Raw genomic sequence first — 20,791 nt, 5'->3', positions numbered from 1 at the left:
ACTCCACACAGAAAGGTCCCAGCCGGGATTCAAACCAGGGCCTTCTCGCTGTGAGGCGAGAGCGCCAACTTACATTATTTTTAAAAAAAAATAACCACTGTTGTAATCTGAATTAATAACAAAACACTTCATTTTAGTTTGTCATTTGTTTTTTTTTAATTCAAAATGAAATTCTTGCTATCATAAACGTACAAAAATTCTGTAATCACTCAGTAAAGTCAACAAAAAAGTATTTATTATCAAACAGGTGAAGCAGCTTTATTTGTGCAGAACTGTCACAGAGGCATTTTAAAGTGGATTACGTTTTTTTTGCAGCATTGAAGAACATTACAAGACATTAGACATATTAGACATAATTAACAGTGGAAATAATTTCCCCTAAGCACTGAGGCCCCACATGTATGTTTTAAAGATCAAAGCTAAACTTTTTTATGATTTGTTATACTTTAAAAAATCATCTCTCTGTATATTAATCAATTGTAAAAAGGCTACTCTTAAAGGTAATCTCAGATGAATCTAGAATTATAGGCTACTATATGTTAAACATAATAACAAAGAACTTGACTCTAGGTTTTTTAACATGAACTGTTAGGAGAGCATAGATGAGAATTTTTATCACTGGCTCTTTGAGTTCTGATTTCTCTTCTTGGATTTGTGATGAACGACAGCAAGAGTGGTGAAGAAATTTCCCATAAAGAGAATCAGGAAGCAGAGACCACAGACCAGGACCTGTTGTCAAATGGAGCACAAATCAAAACATGACTGAGCAGAAAATCGGAGCTCAAAAGGATAGACTCTTTTCACAAAAACTAGGTATTTGCATGTGGTTGACATACTAAAAATGTAAATCTATTACATCATTTATTTATTTTATGAGAACAAGTTCAACAGACTTTTCAAAGGTGAGCTCAATCATGAGAGAACTAGGTACACATTTTTATAGGATGAGAAGAAATCTGTGAAGGACTGACCTGCCATTCTTTGCAGTCTGGGAGTCGAGCCATTCTGAACAGGGACAGGCCATTGAAAAGCTGCCAAAACTACAAGACAAAACCAAATGTTTGTTTCACTTCCCTAAAGAAAAAAACCCCACATTGTGTAAACTATGACTCAATTAAATCTAATGATGTCAGCACTTTAGTTACTCCTTATCTGGTTCAATCCATGACAAAGCATGGCTGATTAGTGCAAACGCAGTGGTCAGTAGTGACTTCTTGGGATTGCAGAGTGAACTTACATGACCGAAAAACAGGAAGGGCAAAAGAAATGTCAGTCCTTTCCACATCCAAGACTGGAAACCCTCTATTATTTAGAAGAAAAAAATGAAAAAGAGATTATCTGTTTTTGTAATAGTTTATTATATTATAAATTGTTTCATATTATTAAGAATTTAGCTTCCAGACAATTTTATTGTATTGTCTGCAGGCTGAGTCCTTGGTGCGCTTTGCCTTTCCTCACCTACAGTCAGATCCATGTTGTGTCTTTCTCCAAGTGTTCGTAGTCTGTACAGACATCCACTTTGATAATAACACTGCAGGCACTGTACGAAACCTGTGAAGACCACACGACAATCTTCAGGCATTGGAAAATAAAAAATAAAAAGATTACACAAACCCTTTGGACATACTTTGATACAAGCAGTAGGCTAGAAACTGGCCCCTGAACATCTTGTAGAGGTTCCCATCGGGCCTTAGGAGGTATAAACACAGCTTGAGTTAGTGGAGTCAAATGGGTTATTGCCATTGACTGTATGTGAGAACTGGACTTAGTAACTAACCCCTCACCCCTGGCATTCCAAACAGGAAGTGCCCGCTGGCTCCAAGACCTCAAAATCCTACAAACATCTACAAAAAAATAAACAGCTTTTACTCAGTCATTTATTTGTCAGAATAACCATTCTAGCGCTGATACCTTTTTTTTTATCATGTTCTTGATCATTTTTTTCATGATACATTTTCTGTAGAACAAGTTCTTCTAGTTACGGATGCCAACATAAAAGTAGGTGGTGCTGGCTCGCCCCCATGTCCCATGTTTAGAACGTTTCCATGACAGGTTTCATGTGGACTCCCAACAAGCTCACTCCAGGTTGGCGAGAGTAGTTACCATGGAAACATCGACTCAGACCAACTCGGATCAATCACGGACGACATCTGACTCCAACATTACGAAGTCCATATTGCAAAGAAATGGTAAATGAATTGACTTCATTCTGTTGAAGCCTGAAGTAAGTCATTTTCTATGGGTGACGTCACTCTCACTCAGTCCAGTTCTCAGATACAGTCAATGGTTTTTGCCCTATAATCTGATTGTGCTCACCATGTTAGCATCACACCAGACAAAAAGGCGGAGATGTAGTGATGGAAAACCCACCATCCTTTGATCCTAATGAAAGGAATCCTTTATTTTAAATGGAAGTTTACAACAAAAATATGTGAAAATACAGGAAAAAAAACTGTGACTGAGTTTAAAAGCGGAAAAATAATGATACCAACCTGGAGCCATTTGTGATGAGGATGCTTTCCCTGATAGTTAATGTACAGTAGAACCAAACCAGCAGAAAATTGAGGATTGCATCTAGAAATCTATAGCAGAAAACATTAATTTCACAATGAAAATATCAAGTATTTGTGTGGATAATTATAAATGACTTAAAAAAATGTGCTAGATGTACTTGGACAATACTGTACCTGTAGCTAACAAAACCATAGCATATAAAGGAGAGCAGCAGCAGGATGACAGTTAGGTACAGCTTAAACTTCTCATATTCGTCTTTGTAGGCAAACCTGATAAGAATTCAATTGTTATTTGTAAAAATGTTGGTTTATAAATAAAGAGATGGTTCAAGATCACTGAAAATGTGCTAATACATTCTAAATGTAATATTCTCGCTTAGCAAAATAACTGGTATGTATTGCATGTGATAAAATGCTAAATCAAAACATAGTTGAGATGGAAAATCATGTGTGCTTTCAGAGATGGAACTTACTTTGACTGTTTTGTGAAAAGAGTCACGTTGACATTTCCAAGAACCAAACTAAGGTACAACCTGGAAGATGAAATGATTCAGTAAATTTATTAGTGTTTTATTGTGTTTTTAATCTTTTGGAAGCCAAAAGATTTGACACTCAGCAAAGATAATGTAACCAGAAAATGATCGAGTCCTCACCCATTTTTCTTGGGAAGAAATGCCTCCATTTCATCAAAAGCATTTTGTCTGGTCTTAAGTTTGTCTTTGATTTCAGCCAATGTGTTTGCCTCTTCCTGTGAAAGCCTTTTCCTGCAACCAATGGCACAACAGAACATTAATCTAATGAGTGTGACTGAATCTGAGCTCAGATAGGTCTTTTCAGTTCATGAATATCAAATCCAATTGTAACCTTATGAACTGCTTTTATCAGCGCCTGCTGTCATAAATCTGTTTAAAGAGATCAGACCCTCACTTTTTTGTGCGACGAGACAACTCCTTGAGATTTTTACGCTGGCGGACAATAGATGAAGAACAGTTGTTCTGCAGTTTGGAGATTTCATCCAGTTTGTGCAAATATCTTCTGTGTGTATCCTGGAGCACAATGAAAATGAAAATATGAGAGGATTTTTAGTTTTACATTTCAGCTTACTCAAGGATATCTCACTGTAGTTTGTAAACCAAGATGTCAGACTTTTTTAGTTTAAAATAAAGTTAAAAAAAAGCTCCTATCATTCAACATCATGCATGAAATGTTTAATACAAATAACCTGATAGTGGCAGATTAGTATGATCAGTTCTTACCTGAAGTTGCTGATACTCTTCCTCTAGACGTTTCCACTCATTCACAACTTCTGCTAAATCTTCAGACATTTTGATTAGTCAAAGGAAAACTCACAAATTTGTAGAACAGTTAATTGTTTTTGCAGCATGACAGGGCTTGAAAAGCTATATTGAAGTATTGTCAGCATGCATATCATCTTTCTGTCGACAGTTTATTGCACAAAGTGAACTTTGTCCGTGGCTGTCATTTGCAGAATTCAAGGTGATTGTGGGTATTGTTATGCACGACATTTTAAAATTTTAAAGCCAATAGTGTTCAATTTGTTTCCATTTACTGTAAGTAACCCAACTGGATTTTTCCTTAGCTGCTTATTAAAAAGAATTTTAGATTTGTCAGTACATTGCAATAATTCTCACAGTTTAAGATAATTTAGGGAAAGCTAAATCTTTATTTAGTCAATTTGTGAGCTTGAAGTGAAAAACAATTTAAAATCAAAGACCTATTTTTTATCAACTTTAATAAGACCTTCAAGACGGCTGGATTTTATTCTTATTTATAAAGTTAAATTATTTCGCACAAATACAATTTACCACAAAGGACAATAAATTTGCTGAAAAATGTATCTAGTTCTTTGAGTGTGTTTTTTTTTTTCAATCAGACTGTAATTTTTACTGTTGTTTTCCATATGTAACTAACTATTTTGAGGCAGCTTGACACTGAAAAGTGGAAAATTTTGGGTTTTTAATTTGAAAATCTTTTGCGGAAGTATTTCCCAGGTTTCAGAAGGGTCCTCGAACTTGGTGTGCGCATGCGCGCACAGTTGACAGGCAGCTCGGTGTTGTCCCAGCTGTGCGCTGCAGACTCCCGGATCTGGATCTGGATCTGGGCATCAGAGGCCGGCCCGGCTCAGCAGTTTACCCCCAGAGTTTTAATCTTTCACGTCAGAGGTGTGCCCAACAGGAAGAAAACAACAAGGAATACATTTGAGGTAAAAGGTAAGATTTGATAATTTCCCAGCTAACATTATTAGCCCAATAGCTGACCAGGAACGGCGTGTGTTTGGACAGATCCAAAGGCATTTATGCATCAAAAATAATCTGCATCAAAGTACTTGTATATGTCAGGGGGAAAAACAGAAAGTTGAAGTTAAAAGGATACTGAACGATCTGAGTTATATTACGTATAAAACAACGATGGTTTCCTGAAGCTTTTATTTTGACACTCCAGATGGAGGATGTGTGAAACTGCATTTTACAGAGTTGTACTTTTTTTTTTTTTTTACAAGGAATAAATGAATATTACATCTTACGCAGTTGTTTTATTTTTTTATCTCAATGTGTCTACTTGAATAAAATGCTTTTGTACATTATTTAAATAGGCTTTTTTGGTGCAAAATTACAGCTTTATTTTTAATTTTGAACAGCCTAAAAACAGTTTTTTGCAAACAGGATGATGGGAGATGCATCTTCTGTTTTGTCATCAGTCATGATCTTGTCATCATCTTTATCAGTGTAGTGAAAAATGATTACCGGTAATTAATTTAAAACTTGATCCAAATACTTTAAATAATTATCTAAAATGAAGTTTTGCTTGTAGGACGGCTATAAGTGAACGAATGAATGGATTATTTAAAGCATTTATCTACATATCTCCCATTTTTCCTCTAAAAATGAACTTTTCATGCCTCATCTATACGTACAAAGGTCATTCTAGGAAACATGTTTGTTGGGATCATCCTACATGGGGTGTCTTTGCTTTGCAGTGGACTCAGTGGAGATGTGTGCTGCCGTGTATGTCCTGTCAACAGTTACGGGCTACGTTCTCACCTCTGCCCTGCTGCTTAAATGTCCAACACTTCTGCACCGAAAGAAGCATGGGACGTTCCTCTGCAAGCACATTTCCCACCGTGGAGGTGAGTAAAAGCTGGAGCTTCACTATGGCTCTTGTTGGTTCTTTTATACTGTTAAGAAGTGTTACACACTATAATTGCTTATTGAAGTTTCTAAATTAGCTTTAAAACCTTAAATTTCAAGACGCAAAGTATTACTAAAAAAACAACAATTTCCTAAAGTTCCTAAGTTTTTCATGAAGACATGAGCAACTTCCTCCTAATTTTTGCTGCACCTTTTCTTAGATTATAGCAGATTACTATTGTTCATTCATTACCAGCCTACCGGTTCAATCCCTAAAATAGTTCCTGTGACTGCAGCTTCCCTTCTGCAGGGTTTTACAATAGAACCAGCTTTACCACATTTAGCTTTGTGTGATAATAGCAGGAATTTAAGTGTTAACTTTAATAGATTGCGGTTGTTTTTTTTACACTTTTGTATTACAACGAAAAAGAGAGAAACATAAATTGTCAAAGACCTTCTAAAAAATCTCAAACCAGCTGGTTGATTCGCTTAGAAACTGCAGGAAAAATGTCTTGAAGTTTGTAAAACTCGATTCCACTAGAAACAAAACTAATCTTGAAGTATTTTATTTACTTTGCAGGAGCGGGAGAAAACCTGGAAAACACCATGGCAGCTTTCAGGCAGTGAGTTGTCACTGAAACCCGTCTGTTTCCCATCAATGTGAAGTCTAGATGTCCTGTTTGAGACGTTTCTGCTCAGAGGTCTGCGTGTGCATCTGCGTACATCTGCGTGTGCTGGTCTTTGCAGCGCTGTGAACGTTGGCACAGACATGTTGGAGTTGGACTGTCACCTGACGAGAGACGAGCAGGTCGTGGTCTCCCATGATTCCAACTTACAGAGGGTCTGTGGCGTCAACGCTGAAATCGCCAACGTGGCCTACGCTGTAAGTTCCTCTGTTCTGAAATACCCCTGTTAACGTTCAGCTTATGGATTTATCAGGACAGTACCAACAGGTTTCTCACCCAGATCACTTTGTGTCGGGTATTTTGTCTTTTTTAATAAAAAAAACGAGATCAAATCAAGATCATCTGAAAGAGCCACTCCAATGTTAATGATGTTTGTGGTGTTTTTAACGTGTTCCTGTGCCATTTTTCTAATGATGGAGGACATATTTAAAGAACATTTCTGATTATTATTTCTGTAATCAAATCATTATGAATCAGGAGCAGATAAAAAAAACAAAGTTTAAAAAAGAGCTTATTTGTGAGGTAGAAAATACGTCAATTCCTTCCGTTGGAGCTGGAAGTAAAGCCATTTCTATAGGTGACGTCACACTCACTTGGTTCATTTCTCATATACAGTCAATGTTGACATCCAAAGTGTAGAACAGCGTAGGAACGTAAATAAAATGTAAAAAGATATATTGAAAACTATATTTACAGATTTATGCCAACAAATTATGTCAACATTTATGCATAAAATGCTTTCAGTTATTCTGGAAAGGCAGGGGTTCCCGCCTTAAGCTACCCTTACACCGCCTTCAGTCAAAAAGTCGATGTAAACGCACATTTTGGGCTTCCATGTTCAAAACTCTCAGGTTAGAGATTAGAAATAACCATAAACCTAAAACTGTGACTAAATGTTAAAAGATGTTTATTAGTATCAGCTGCCTTTGTTGTATTTTCAATTTTAGTTGTTTTGTTTCTCTTCTTCTTCGCTTTGAATCCTCAATTTACAGTTTCACTTCAGAGTTTTTTTTTGGAGGTTGGAGCCCATAGGTCACCAGGACATGATTGACATTGGGCAACAAAGGTCATCATAGTGACATCAATTCCGCTCCAGAACAGTGTCTATTCTTGGCGCCACCGGTGTTGCCCCCCCTCTGATGCGATGCACAGGGATGAAGCTCTGCCAAAGTTTTGTTTATCAGAAGAGAGATTTCTTTAAGTCTACAATGTGAACTTTAGAGTTTAAAACTGTTTACAATTGTATTTTTTTTATTATAACACCTGCTTTTCATTCACTTTAAACTGATTCTGATTTGATCCCCTAACATTGAGTTAGCAGCACCAACAGATCATACTCTCTGTTTAGGTGAGATCCTTATAAAGTCCCCAGATTTTTATCACATGATAAATCAAAAAAGGGAAATTCTTTTCGAGATGACGGTTCGATCGATTCTAACTCAAGTAACAGAAAAAAAACACAGACTCACAATTGCTTACATAGTGTATAAACGTAGGATATTTAAGATAAGACAATACTTTATTCAACACTGAAAGGCAAATTCAGTTTTTACATTTAAGCCACAACCTTTATATGTGCATAATACAATAACTAAAAAATACTTGACTTGAAATGAATATAATGCTTTCTCTTGTCAGATTATTTGTTTACATATATCCATTTGTGATTTTCAGGCTTTTAGAGATAAGTTCAAATTCTAATGTTTTAATTTTTGATATCATTATTCTAGAAAAACTTTTGAGACAGATTTTTTCTGACACTTTTGGTTTAATCGACAGTGGCGACAGTGGCTCAGGTGGTTGAGCGGGTCGTCCAATGATCGAAGGGTTGGCGGTTCGATCCCCGCTCCCACCAGCCAAAATGTCGTTGTGTCCTTGGGCAAGACACTTCACCCTCCCTGCCTCCAGTGTGGCTCCACTGGTGTGTGAATGTGCATGAATGATCCTGGTGATGGTCAGAGGGGCCGTAGGCGCGAACTGGCAGCCACGCCTCTGTCAGTCTGCCCCAGGGCAGCTGTGGCTACAACCGTAGCTTACCATGACCAAGTATGAATGAGGAGTGAATGAATATTGGACACAATGTAAGCGCTTTGGGTGTCTTGAAAAGCGCAGATAAATCCAATCCATTATTACTATTATTAATCTCCTTAGTTATTTCTTAGTGCACAGATGTCAGAGGTCAGGACGGTCACATTTTTTGTGCTTTTTATGTTTAGGGACTCCTTGAAATCCCTGGAAAAAAAATCATGCTAAAGTCCCCACAAGTTCCTTAGAAATGTAGTTTGCTTCTGGGACCTGATGGTGTTCTGGGTCTGTTGATTGCAGTCTGAAAGCCCCTCTATTTCAGCATCTACTTCATGTTTGGAAGATCTGGATTATTCGTCACTCTACTTTGAAATGCAGTTTTCCCTTTTGTCCTACAGCTGTAAAAACACTATAAATGTTTAAAAAGGGTCCAAGTAAATAAAAACACATCCAAAAATGAGCACTTTTATAGTTTTATAGTTAGAATTGATGTTGGTGGGTGGCATTTCAAATCTTTTTGGGTTGTCAAAGGAGATGGTGTGAGTTGATCACATGTGGAAGTGTTGAGTGGATTATCCACTTATCCGTCTGAATGACCGCCTCCAGCCGCCTTCTCTCTCCTTTGCTGGGGAAGATGCTTCTTAAGGAACGGAGGTAGAAGTTTCTTACTTACTAATCAGCATATTAAAAAAAAAAAGAGAGACTCCGTTGGGACGATGTTGGGATGATGTGAATGGATTGGACAGCTCCAGGTTTTACTTACCTCCACGGTTACTCTGCGATGGATAGTCCAAGAAATTTGCAGAAATTTGAGTCACTTTAGATGGTTTGGTCTGGATTTCTTCTATTTTGCTGGTGTTGATCTTGAGCAGGTTGTCTGGACTTTGTCTGCATGGTGTCTCATTAGTATCAGCCAAACAATGGTCGTGTCATCAGAATATCCCATGAGTTTTTTCGGCCCATGTACAGCACGAACAAACTTGGACTCAAGACAAGTCTTGAGGGACTCCAGCATTCAGGGGAATGGATGTAAATACAGAACTTCCCACCCTGAAGCACACTATTTGTTTGGTGCGCTACCATGGTAATGACTACATCCTTGCTCTGCCACAGATGGTGTAAAGAGTAGAGGAAAGTGGTATATATGCTAAACAACATGTTATGTGTACTACAGATAACAAATAAAGGGAAAAAATGAGAGCATCAAAACAATAAAAAAAAAGGTATCAGACCAAGAATGGTTCTTCTGACAAATAGAATGACTGAGTAACAGCCGTTTACTTCTCAATAGAAGTCTATGGGATTTTGGCTTCTTGGAGCCAGCTGGTACTTCCTGTTTGGAACTCTAAGGGGGAGGGATCACTCAGTCCAGTTCTCTTATCCAGTCAATGAATCTTAAAAAATTTCCTTCGGGATTATTAAAGTCTTAAGTAGAACTTTTCCAACAGGTATTAACCTTGTTCGTCCTCTTGTGTGGTCGTTAATCTAGTGATTTTATTCTCCATGCAGGAACTTCCTCCGTACCTCTGCAAGCTGGGTGTAACTTTTCAAAAGGGTGAGCCTAACACATCTCCCAGTCTTGTTCTTACTGGCTATTTAACATTTTTTGAGGGTCTGAAGTCATGCTTGGAGGAATGTGTTGGAGTTCGTATTTTGATGCCGTCCTTGTGTGTGTAGATTGTGTCTGCGAGGGAGGGGAGGACAAACGCATCCCTCTCCTCAGGGACATTTTTGATGCCTTCCCCAACACCCCCGTCAACGTTGACATCAAGGTCAACAACGACAAACTCATCCAGAAGGTTTGTGTTTTTTTTCTTCTTTCCACACCAAAACCTATTTAGTCCTTTTCCTGTTTTTATGTTCGTTGAACGGTTACTTCCACCAAGTCCACTGATTTCTGATGATGGGCACCTGGAAGGGCATTATTCTGCTAATATCATGGTCATTATTAAGGTATTAGTACTTTAATGGTGTTATTTTTAAAGTTTTAATCGATTTTCAGAAGTCTGATCATTATATGTGCATCAACAAATTCATTCGAATTCTGTAACCAAATGGCTTTTAGGCCAGCGCAGTAATATAGAACATTATGGCTGTTTGGCCGGAACTTCTTTTTTCAATTTCACTTTTTTAATTGACACACCGCAGCCTATCAGATTTGAGTATTCACCCAGACCACGGTATATGCTTTAGTTATATTAGGTTTTGTCTGCTAAAAGAATGAATTTACATTCATTATGTTATCTCAGATTTTGAAGTGAAACAGAAACTTGCATGTTGCTTGTTTTACTACAATCTTAAGAACAATTTGTCAGAATTTGTCTTTTTTTGTCCCGTTCAGGTTTCTGAGCTCATCGTTAAATATAACCGACAGCACCTAACTGTCTGGGGAAACTCCAGCAACCAAGTGGTCAAAAAGTGTTACAAAGAGGTGAGATTAAGCAGATTGTTAATCTATTTCATTTACATTTGTTCTATAAGATGCAAATTTGTCCTTACAATTATAATCTGATGTTATATGTAAAATAGCTGTTCAGCTGGATAAAACTGCATTTGTTAAAGCCAAGTTGGAAATTTTAATTAATTGTGCTTAGTGAATAAAAAATTAAGAACATTTTTATGTTTTCCCTCTTTTTTTCTGCCTCATTCTTAAAAACTAGATTTAAAAGCAAAGAGTCCAAAATTTCTTTTGAACTAAATGTTTTAGTCCAGGACTGACCCAATCGTGGTCCTCAAGATCTACCATCCTTCCCTTTTTTTCTAGTTCTCTCTGCACTGCTTTCTGCTGATTAACAGACTCGGGTGTCTCCTCATTCTGATTGACTAGACACATGATCCAGGTAATCCGCAGAAAAATTTTAGGGAGAGCTGGAAAACAGCCAGGGTGGTAATTCTTGATGACCGCGACTAGGCAGCCCTGTGCTGGTCAATCATCTCTTTTATCCATGGGAGCTGACTGAGTGGGATGTTTTTGTTGTTTTTGCAGAACCCTCAGATTCCAGTGTTGTTCAGCCTTCCCAGAGTACTGCAGCTGCTGGCCCTCTTCTACTCAGGCCTGCTACCCTTTGTACCCATCAAGGAGCAGTTCCTGGAGATCCCCATGCCCTCCATCATTACTAAGTAGGTCCACACTAAAGTCAGATCTAACTCTGTAACAGACCACTTCACAGATAAAGTGTGCGTTGACTTCTGGGATAGGTCAAAGGTGAAGGCCTCGTAAATGTGCAGAAGTCAAGGGCTCGTTTTGGGGACATTGCTGTGTTTTTAAATGCTTCATCAGGCGCCCTGACTGGATGAGGAAGGATTGCAGTGCCCATTTAGATAAACCTCTTTGCCAACATTTGCACCAAAATAGCGATTACAAGTATAGAACGGACTGTTCAAAGACATTGTCAGCAAGTAATCATGGCATTTACCGTCAGTCAATTTAAATGACTTGACTGTATTTTTATACATCCAGGTGAATTCTGGCAGAGTATATAATAGTATACTATTCCTTATCTAATAAAGCATTTCGTTTTCCATTTTTAAGGAATAGAATAAATCAGATCAAAGATAGTCCATATGGCCTATTTTAGCCTTCTACTAGTGGGGTGTCAAAATCAAATTCACAGTGAAGCAGTGAAGTAAAGTCATGGGCCAAACTCAATATTTATTCAAAAATTAACTGTAAGTGATATGTAATGTTTAACCTTTTCATATAGTGTCTTCTTGTATCATATTCTTTCCTTACAGCCTCGTTAGCTCCGCACACAAGACAAACAGGTCTGTCTTTATATCCGTGAACAGATAGTCTGCCTCCCACCTGTCTTCAAAGCTTCTGTCGTCCGTCTTTCATTTGGCCATTTTTGTGGAGGGTGAAATTAATGTGTCCGATGTGACTTGAGCATGGCTGTCAATGACTGTCAACAGAAAAAAGGAGCGCCTGTTGGCTTCGACGGCGCGCCAACATACTAGCAAAGCATTGTAGGATTTGTAGTATTAGCGGGACAGTATATACCGCAGGCCAGCTCTGGTGCACATTTGATATGATCTCGCGGGCCAATTATAATTACACTGGGGCCTGAGTTTGACATGATCTAGTGAAAATCCAGACTCATCTGTTCAAATTCTGAAGTTCAGTCATAGACCTGTGAAATGCTTTCTGTGCATACCTACGGTAGATTTCTCTTTGTCTTCCTTGGTCAGGATTGATTGACAATAAATATAAAAACTGGTCTAAGGAAACCCTCCCCCTGGTGTTCCAAACAGGAAGTACCCGTTGACTCCAAGAGGTCAAAATCCCATAGATTTATATAGAGAAATAAACAGATTCTGTTTGTCAGAATAATCATTCTTGCTCTGATACCTTTTTTTAACATGTATTTTGATGCCGTAGTGGTTGCCATGTTGGCCGTCCGATGAGGCCTCGACCTTTGAACCCATGGATATGCAGTCATATCTGTGATCTGGTCTATTTTTCTGCCCTCCATCCGGGATGAATAGAATCAGAGAAATTAAACTTTGGCAGTAACTCAAAGGTTGAATTGTTTTGCGTCAGTTCCTGATTTTTGTTGTTTTTTTTTTCCTGCTGCTTAAAGTCCTAAATGTACGGAACACCCCTAAAGGGCCATTGAAGAAAAAAAAAATTCGAAGTAAAATCAAAACAAAAAACTTAAGGGTGTGCACCCGTTAGTATTGGGTGCCTCTTTAGGGGCTCCGTATAAATGTGACTCCATTAGTAAAAAGAACTGTCCATACATGATGAAAGTTTGAAGGATTACAATGTCCCTGTTGGGAACACCGTAACCCTACACGAGTTCTGTTCTAAACATTAACTGAATCTGGCGGCTTAAAAAAGACAATGTTCAAAATACAAAAAGCATCACTGCTGTTTTTTTAACAGAATTACTTGCAGAGAATGATTGTTTTAAAACAAGAACCTGACTCGTTAAACCTGTTCCTTCTGCAATTTCCCTGAGTGAACAATTCATCGAGCTTCTATGATGCCGTCGCTACCTTTGACACAGAGGTCCGTCTCCTGGTGCCGAACAGTATGTTCAGCTTACCGAGGGTGTTTTCTGACCTTTCAACCCTCCCACTTCCATCAGCACACTTACGCTGATACCACACGGCCAAAGTTTCATACTTCACTGTATTAGCATAGCTGCTGATTAAAAGCAGAGGAAGTGACTGAGATAATCCTCCTGTAATGTTAGAACATGAGTCAAGCGAAAAAGGTTTATTGATGTCGGAGCATAACTTTTGTCCACAGAAACAATTTAAGTGTTCACTCTGTTCTATAGGTGTGTCTTTGGAAGAGTATACCGCTTTCAAAGCAAAAACTGGTTTTACTTTGTGGAAGATGTTCTTTCTACTAAAACTAAAATTAACATGGCAGCCTTTGTTCCTTGGTTTAAAGACCCACTCCAATAAGAATGGTCTCCGTTCTGAGCTGCCATCTGGCTCTAAACGGCTGGAAAGCTCCAATATTACATGACATTTTGTTGCACAACTAATGATAGGCTGGGGATTTGAGAGCCTGTAAGATAGCTGGAGAAAGTGTAAACAGAGAACTCTCAGCAACAAGGAGGGGAAAATGGGATGGGCTTACTCTGCACTAACAATCCCGCCCATTACTCAGAAGGGAATTTCTAACCAACTCCTGCAGAAACAATGTCCTAGAAAACAACATATTTAAAAAAAAAAAATTTGGCTAAAACAGCATAATTATAATTAAAAGACCACTGGGAATGCTTTGTTTCATTTGATGGGATGTAAATGTTTAAATGTAGAAAGACGTGTGTTTCCGTTAAAACTTTGCCTCCACACTTCCTTCCTCGTCTCTTTTGATATAAATCATCTTTATGTCCTTTTAAAGACACATGTGGGATATGGTGAACCTGTTGACATCAGCTGTCTATCAGGAATGAACAAAACAAACATGGCAGTGCAAAGATTACCACACAGACCTCCTGAAAATGAGATGTGCATCATTTCAACCCATGAGGAACTCTGTCAGCAGCTTTGTAGGTTTGGTGCCGTGGCCTTTGTGTCTTTGTTACCTGAAGGACTCTGCCCGTGAAAAGACGTGAAGTCATAGAAAGACCTTCTTCGCATTTGTGCCAGAGGTTATGAAGTTGAAGGTCACACTGCAGATTGTTCCCACCCACTGATTCATTCATCCTTTTACACATTGACCTTTGTCCAGGCACTATGAGGACATTTTAAAAAAATGCACTGACAGGTACAGCACTTTGTAGGAACTATTCCTACTATGTAGGAAAACTTCCTCTTTAAGTAAAGATTGATCAAACTAGAAGAACAGAATTTTTAAGCCACAGCTTCCTAATCAGGATGAAAGGCTGAGTTTCCATCAGTTAACCCTGCTGTTTTTTCTTTTCAACAGGTTAAAGGGTCCTAACAGTTTAACTGGAAGTCAGCGATTTATCATCTGGTTAGCAGACACGTAAGTTCTTCATCCATCAGAATATGAAAAAATATTTGAATAAGTATTGGACGATTAACTTGCCGGTTTAGCTCGTGCTGGTTTGCGGCGCCTTCCGTCCGTGAAACCAGGGTTCGACTCCGGGCTGCTCCCTGTTCCCTTCTCTACTTCTGTGCCGGTCCCAAGCCCGGTTGCTTTGAGAGGGTTGCGTCAGGAAGGGCATCCGGCGTAAAACATTGCCAAGTTTACCATGCGACTAGTTCGCTGTGGCGACCCTTGATGGGAAAAGCTGAAAGGGAAACAACATTGGACGATTAACTTGCCTTCTTTGAGTGTATGATTTTTATGTGCCACTTAAAAAAGTTCCACATAAATGGTGTTATTGTAAGTGTAGACTTACAGTTAGTGACTGAATCGATTTGATGTATCATTATGGACGTGAGAAGTTGCTGCTCCAGTGTCACCTTGACCTTGAGAAGCTCTTGTCTGAAGGAAAACTACACCCTTGTCACTTTTATTGACACTGAAGACATGTTACAGTTTGCGCAGCAGCTTTTTTCATGTCTTTGATAAATCTGGAAAGATGCATGTTGGAGCTTTAGCTGGATTCCTGCTCTGCTTTTCTCCACTGAAAGTGTGGTAGAAAAATATCTGACAGTTATCTTATGGTTTCTGATGTAAACCATTGACTGTATATGAGAACTGGACCGAGTGAGTGTGACATCACCCAAAGGAAATAGTTTACTCCGGGCTCTGATGAAATATCGTCAATTCAGTTGCCGTTTTTTCATAATACAGATGACGGCATGTTGAAACTAGAAATTGTTAGCAAGCAGTGGTTGGTCTGAGTCGGTCTGAGTCAACGTTTCTATGGAAACCACTCTTGCTAATCAGGAGTAAGCTTGTTGGGAGGCTACACCCCTACTGGCTACACGAAATCTGTCAATCAAAAGTTTTGAATGTTGGACGTTTTACCACATGCTTTTATGGAGGCATCTGATTGATCAATTTATAGCTTGAATAACTTGAATGACTGAAAAAATATCCTAGGAAAACATGGGCATTATCAAGATTAGGTTAAAAGAATGTATCAGAACAAGAATGGTTATTCTGACATAGAATGACAATGAGTATCGATGTTTATTGGGATTTTGGCTTCTTAGAACCAGTGGGCACTTCCTGTTTGGAATGCCAGGGGGAGGGGCCACACAGTCCAGTTTTCATAAACTGTCAATGATCAAAACAAACCAACAAATGAAGTTATTGTACGGAAAGTACAATGCTGTTATCACTGATGTTTGTTTTCTTTCTGTCTGCAGTTTGCTGATGAGAAAAGCTCTTTTTCAGCATTTAACTGCCCGGGGAATACAGGTAATACTGTTGGAAAGCTGTAATGCTACGTTCACGCCAAGCATGTGACGCACACTCCATAAATGCGCTAAACGCATGGTTTTAAATGCGTGTTTAGCCCATGGTGTTCACACAGGACGAGCAGAGAGGGGCTTCTTCTTTTTCTGCTGTTCACTAGCACATGTGCGGCAGCTACAGTTGGAGCAGGCTTGGTGTGAAATGTCAAAGCGGTGCAAATCTTGCAGCAGACTTTTTCGTTCACAGCTATTTTTTCATAAGGGAAAGACTTGCCGTAATCTAATTTTGCTCAGACACAAACTGCAATTATTAACTTCAGTGAATCAAAAGGGACGCCTTCCATATGTCACTACCAAATCCAAGTCCCTGATTGGTCAAGCTGGTTCTACCTGTTTTAACATTTAGGGCGCTTTCCATGCACTTTGTACGTAGAGCCCGAAAATGGTTGTAGAAACTTGTGTCGCTTCGGCACAGATACGAGAGTTTTAAACAAGGAAGCCCAAAATATGCAAATCTGCATGCGTTTAGACAGACTTGTCATTGGAAGTGTTTGCTTGAAGGTGCGTTGCTGACGGCTGTGTGAACGTAGCTTAAGGATAATTTATTTTTAGTTTCTTAATTTGAACAAACACGTCCAATTGCAGGAAGGACTGTGTGGCGCCTTGAAGCTTTTTAATTCGCAGATGCACATATCTTTGTTCTAAGAAACATTCCAGATTTTTCCATTCCATCAGACCAACACTGACTGAGAGTGCTGCGACTGCTTGTCGTCTCCAAAGCATTTGGCTCCATTTCAGAGTTCAAATATAGAGCCCTGTGGCTACTTCCTGAAAGCTCTCACCACCCTTTGTCTCCTAACAGCCGGGTGTTAATCGTGTGCCTTCTGCTCCGGGTTTCAGGTGTACATTTGGGTGCTGAACGATGAAGAGGACTTCCAGAGGGCCTTTGATTTGGGAGCTACCGGAGTTATGACGGATTTTCCTACCAAGTTGAAAGACTTCATGGACAGGAATGGCATTTCCAGGCTCCAGTGACCTGCCAAGTCCTGCGTCCCCTCACCTCTGCAGTGATTATCCTTCAGTCTGACGGACCCACTAACACGTCTCCTGCATGCATTCCAGCAGCGCTCCTCTGACAACACGCTTTAGTCATGTTAGAGCGGTGTCCTTATTAAAGTCGCACACTCCTGTCTTCCCACCCGCCTTCCCACCCGCCTTCTTTTTTACAGGGTAAACTCAGAATGAAGTATTTATTACGACACAGGGTTTTCATTTTATTTGAAGTTGGTTTGATTTATTGTTTTAGCTTATTAGGTGTTCAAAAAAGTGATTTAAAACCACACATTAAGCAGTGTATGTGTCGACCTTCAAGACTCTAAGTTTAGCCCATTTCAAGAGATTTTTCAGAAATAAAGTCATTTATTTATATATGCTCTGGAAACCTCAACAGTTCTTTGCAATAAAGAAATTCTGACAACATATATTTGACTTTTACAAAACAAACTTTATTAAGCACTTTGGTGAAATCTGGCTGAAGTTTCCCTGAATGTGAAGCTGCAGACTAAACGTTTCACATAAATCATTATAAAAAATTTAATACGAAGGACAATTTTTACAATGAATTCCTAAATCTTGATAAACCCCAGCAGGTCAGTTGTTTATTTGCCTGATGATTTGTTTTTTGAAGTGTTAAATCACTTCTAAAATAAATGTACCTGGTAGTGTACTTCCTGCTTTTAACGGGACAGTTTGGTGTCATCTTTTTTTTTATGTTAAAAGTGTAGCTGTTCATAATTGTAGGACTTAAAAAACTGCAAATGAAAAATAATTGAAACAGTGAGAGATCAGATATAGGTATTTGAGTTTTTTTTTCCTGTTCTGAAGTATTTCTGCATTTTATTAGTTACTGAATCTAAAATAACAGCAACATTTGAACTTTCCCAGTAAATTGTCAGTTGAAGACATCCAAATGTGCAAAGTTCTCCACGTTCTCTGGACCGAGTCTGAACGATTCAACATCCTAAAGGTCCAAAAGAGGAAGACCGATTTCAAATTAAAAGCGTTTGATGGGAAAAATGCCCCTTGACCAAAGAGCTGAGGTTCTTTGTGCTGCAGATTCTGGAAGTTTTGTCTGTGCTATTGTACTTAACACAAAATAAAGGTATTTAAAATATTTTTGAAACCATGCTCTTAAAATTAATATGTTTATTTGAAGAGAAAATATTTTTTAACTAAAGTATTTTCTGTGCTACATGCCATAAGAGAAAATTGTTCTATTTATTTTCTGCTGTACTTTGATGGTCAGTGAGAGCTGGAGGATGAGGAGGCCAGGTCATCCTGTGTGGGTCATCAGTGTTGATGAAAATGGTGACTCAAATTATTTTTATACATAAGAATTCCACTGAAAATTGAGTTTAGGACTGAACTGTACTGTTGTAGCCACTGTTTGCTGTGTTTTCTATTTCTGATTGGTTGCTGAAATCCAGATTTTATTTTCTTAAATCCTCTTATGTGCATTTTTTTATAACAACAGAGAGATGTGCACATCTTATTACACATCATTTCATTTGATGTCCTTTTCATCTATTATTTAAAAAAAATCTTTCCAGTTATAGATGTCTGTTCTGTGGTATTTCTGTGGAGACTTGAATGTTTATTCTGATGATAAAATTTGCTGTTGTATCAGTGAGAATAAAGCAGATCATGTGCCTGCAGTGAAGATGTGCAAGGGCATGATGGGTAATCATACAATCAAACCTGTTGACCACGTGGTCTGATCTGAATGGACTTGGCTGAATGTACTGACTTGAGTTTGTATCACCTCCTCACTGCAGGTTTTCAGTAAGATTTTAAACAATAATTCGTCAGTCAGCAGGATCTGGACGTTTGTTTATCTTTTCTTTTGATCTGTACAGAAATATCTAAAATCTATTCAAATCCATGATTTTTGCATATGTGCAGTTTCCACAAAACTGACAGAAGGTGGCGCTACAAAATAAAGGAAATTTCGACTTTTTTGGTCTCAGAAAATGTAATGCACGTTTTTATCTGTCATTAAAATGTTTGTTTTAAAAATGCATTCAATGTTATTATTCCATCCTCACGGTTCATGTCTGGGATGTTCTGGAAAAATCCAAATAAATGTAAGATTGTGTACATGTTTTTCAGCCAATCGGCGTGGTGTTGCCATGTTCATTTCACCTCCTGATTGGCTGACAGAGTCTGGATATGATTCAGGCTAATGTGATTTTATTTTAATTTATCAGGAATCCTAAAATATTAAAAATGACGTACTGATCATGAACCAATCATGAAGTTTTATTATTGAGCTGTAATATTAGACTTCTAAAACTATTTTTAGAGTGAAAATAAATATAAAAGAAAGTAAAAGAAAGAATTTTCATTTAAAATTTTATTTATCTTAATATTTTTTTAAAGATGATAACATTACACAGACACAGTTTATGTTTTGACTCTAACAAAATTTGGCAGACAGGCATTTTGGAAATAAAGTACAAAAAAGATTTTAAAAAATACATATTTTTTCCCTACAAGACTTTAAATGTATTTACACGGGTCCACAGTATAACCTATTTGGGTCAGAGATTCAGCTCATTTTAGCATATGTATATATATATACACAGTACAGACCAAATGTTTGGACACACCTTCTCATTCAAAGAGTTTTCTTTATTTTCATGACTATGAAAATTGTAGATTCACACTGAAGGCATCAACACTGTGAATTAACACATGTGGAATGATATACATAACACAAAAGTGTGAAACAACTAAAAAATATGTCATGTTGTAGGTTCTTCATAGTAGCTACCTTTTGCTTTGATTACTGCTTTGCACATTCTAGGCATTCTCTTGATGAGCTTCAACAGGTGGTCACCTGAAATGTCTTTCACTTCACAGATGTGCCCTGTCAGGTTTAAAAGTGTGATCTCTTGCCTTATAAATGGGGTTGGGACCATCAGTTGTGTTGTCCAGAAGTCAGGACACACAGATGATAGTCCTACTGAATTAGACTGTTAGAATTTGTTTTATTGCAAGTAAAAAGCAGCAAAGTACAGAAAAACAAGTCGCCATCATTACTTTAAGAAATGAAGGTCAGTCAGTCCGAAAAACTGGGAAAACCTTGAAAGTGTCCACAAGTGCAATCACAAAAACAATCAAGCGCTACAAAGAAACTGGCTCACATGCGGACCGCCCCAGGAAAGGAAGACCAAGAGTCACCTCTGCTGCAGAGGATAAGTTCATCTGAGTCACCAGCCTCAGAAATGGCAGGTTAACAGCAGCTCAGATTAGAGAGCAGGTCAATGGTACACAGAGTTCCAGCAGCAGACACATCTCTACAACAACTGTTAAAAGGAGACTGTGTGAATCAGGCCTTCATGGTAGAACATCTGCTAGGAAACCACTGCTAAAGAAAGGCAACAAGCAGAAGAGACTTGTTTGGGCTAAAGAACAAAGGAATGGACATTAGACCAGTGGAAGTCTGTGCTTTGGTCTGATGAGTCCAAATTGGAGATTTTTGGTTCCAACCACTGTGTCTTTGTGTGACGCAGAAAAGGTGAACTGATGGACTCTACATCCCTGGTTCCCACCGTGAAGCATG

General features: G+C 38.4%; 2 protein-coding genes across 4 annotated transcripts; one reads left to right on the top strand and one right to left on the bottom strand.

Moving 5' to 3' along the window:
• Positions 1 to 131: 131 nt before the first annotated feature.
• tmem120ab (transmembrane protein 120Ab) lies at positions 132 to 3,970 on the bottom strand. Of its 2 annotated transcripts, none has more exons than XM_078956503.1 (12): positions 3,770 to 3,970; positions 3,441 to 3,559; positions 3,167 to 3,277; positions 2,987 to 3,046; positions 2,688 to 2,783; positions 2,493 to 2,582; positions 2,317 to 2,397; positions 1,628 to 1,689; positions 1,459 to 1,551; positions 1,238 to 1,302; positions 972 to 1,040; positions 132 to 729 (listed from the first exon to the last, which is right to left on the bottom strand). In XM_078956503.1, exons 1-12 carry the CDS (start codon positions 3,836 to 3,838, stop codon positions 616 to 618), a joined length of 1,029 nt encoding a protein of 342 aa, XP_078812629.1. In that variant the 5' UTR covers positions 3,839 to 3,970; the 3' UTR covers positions 132 to 615. The 2 variants fall into 2 exon arrangements, with proteins under 2 accessions (XP_078812629.1, XP_011481097.1); XM_011482795.4 differs by having other exon boundaries at positions 2,317 to 2,382.
• A 538-nt stretch (positions 3,971 to 4,508) lies between these two features.
• On the top strand, positions 4,509 to 19,242 carry gdpd1 (glycerophosphodiester phosphodiesterase domain containing 1). 2 transcript variants are annotated; one of them, XM_004075762.4, is made up of 11 exons: positions 4,509 to 4,744; positions 5,512 to 5,661; positions 6,243 to 6,285; positions 6,410 to 6,545; positions 9,883 to 9,928; positions 10,051 to 10,172; positions 10,715 to 10,804; positions 11,360 to 11,493; positions 14,762 to 14,821; positions 16,120 to 16,171; positions 17,068 to 19,242. In XM_004075762.4, exons 1-11 carry the CDS (start codon positions 4,558 to 4,560, stop codon positions 17,200 to 17,202), a joined length of 1,155 nt encoding a protein of 384 aa, XP_004075810.2. In that variant the 5' UTR covers positions 4,509 to 4,557; the 3' UTR covers positions 17,203 to 19,242. The 2 variants fall into 2 exon arrangements, with proteins under 2 accessions (XP_004075810.2, XP_011481098.1); XM_011482796.3 differs by having other exon boundaries at positions 4,549 to 4,737.
• The last annotated feature ends 1,549 nt before the right edge of the window (positions 19,243 to 20,791 follow it).

Source organism: Oryzias latipes, chromosome 13 (assembly GCF_053564925.1).
Source record: "Oryzias latipes strain Hd-rR chromosome 13, Olatipes_Hd-rR_3.1".
Classification (NCBI taxonomy): domain Eukaryota; kingdom Metazoa; phylum Chordata; class Actinopteri; order Beloniformes; family Adrianichthyidae; genus Oryzias; species Oryzias latipes.
Note: the sequence above shows the minus strand (reverse complement) of the source record. Positions and strands in the feature narration are given on the sequence as shown.

Excerpts from the sequence above, each read along its gene's own strand:
- tmem120ab (XM_078956503.1), bottom strand. The coding sequence starts at position 3,838 with ATGTCTGAAGATTTAGCAGAAGTTGTGAATGAGTGGAAACGTCTAGAG. Across the intron at positions 2,398-2,492 it reads CTCATCACAAATGGCTCCAG|GATTCCTTTCATTAGGATCA; the intron begins GTTGGTATCATT and ends TTTAAAATAAAG. Across the intron at positions 730-971 it reads CAGACTGCAAAGAATGGCAG|GTCCTGGTCTGTGGTCTCTG; the intron begins GTCAGTCCTTCA and ends ATTTGACAACAG.
- gdpd1 (XM_004075762.4), top strand. The coding sequence starts at position 4,558 with ATGCGCGCACAGTTGACAGGCAGCTCGGTGTTGTCCCAGCTGTGCGCT. Across the intron at positions 4,745-5,511 it reads GAATACATTTGAGGTAAAAG|TGGACTCAGTGGAGATGTGT; the intron begins GTAAGATTTGAT and ends TTTGCTTTGCAG. Across the intron at positions 10,173-10,714 it reads ACGACAAACTCATCCAGAAG|GTTTCTGAGCTCATCGTTAA; the intron begins GTTTGTGTTTTT and ends TGTCCCGTTCAG.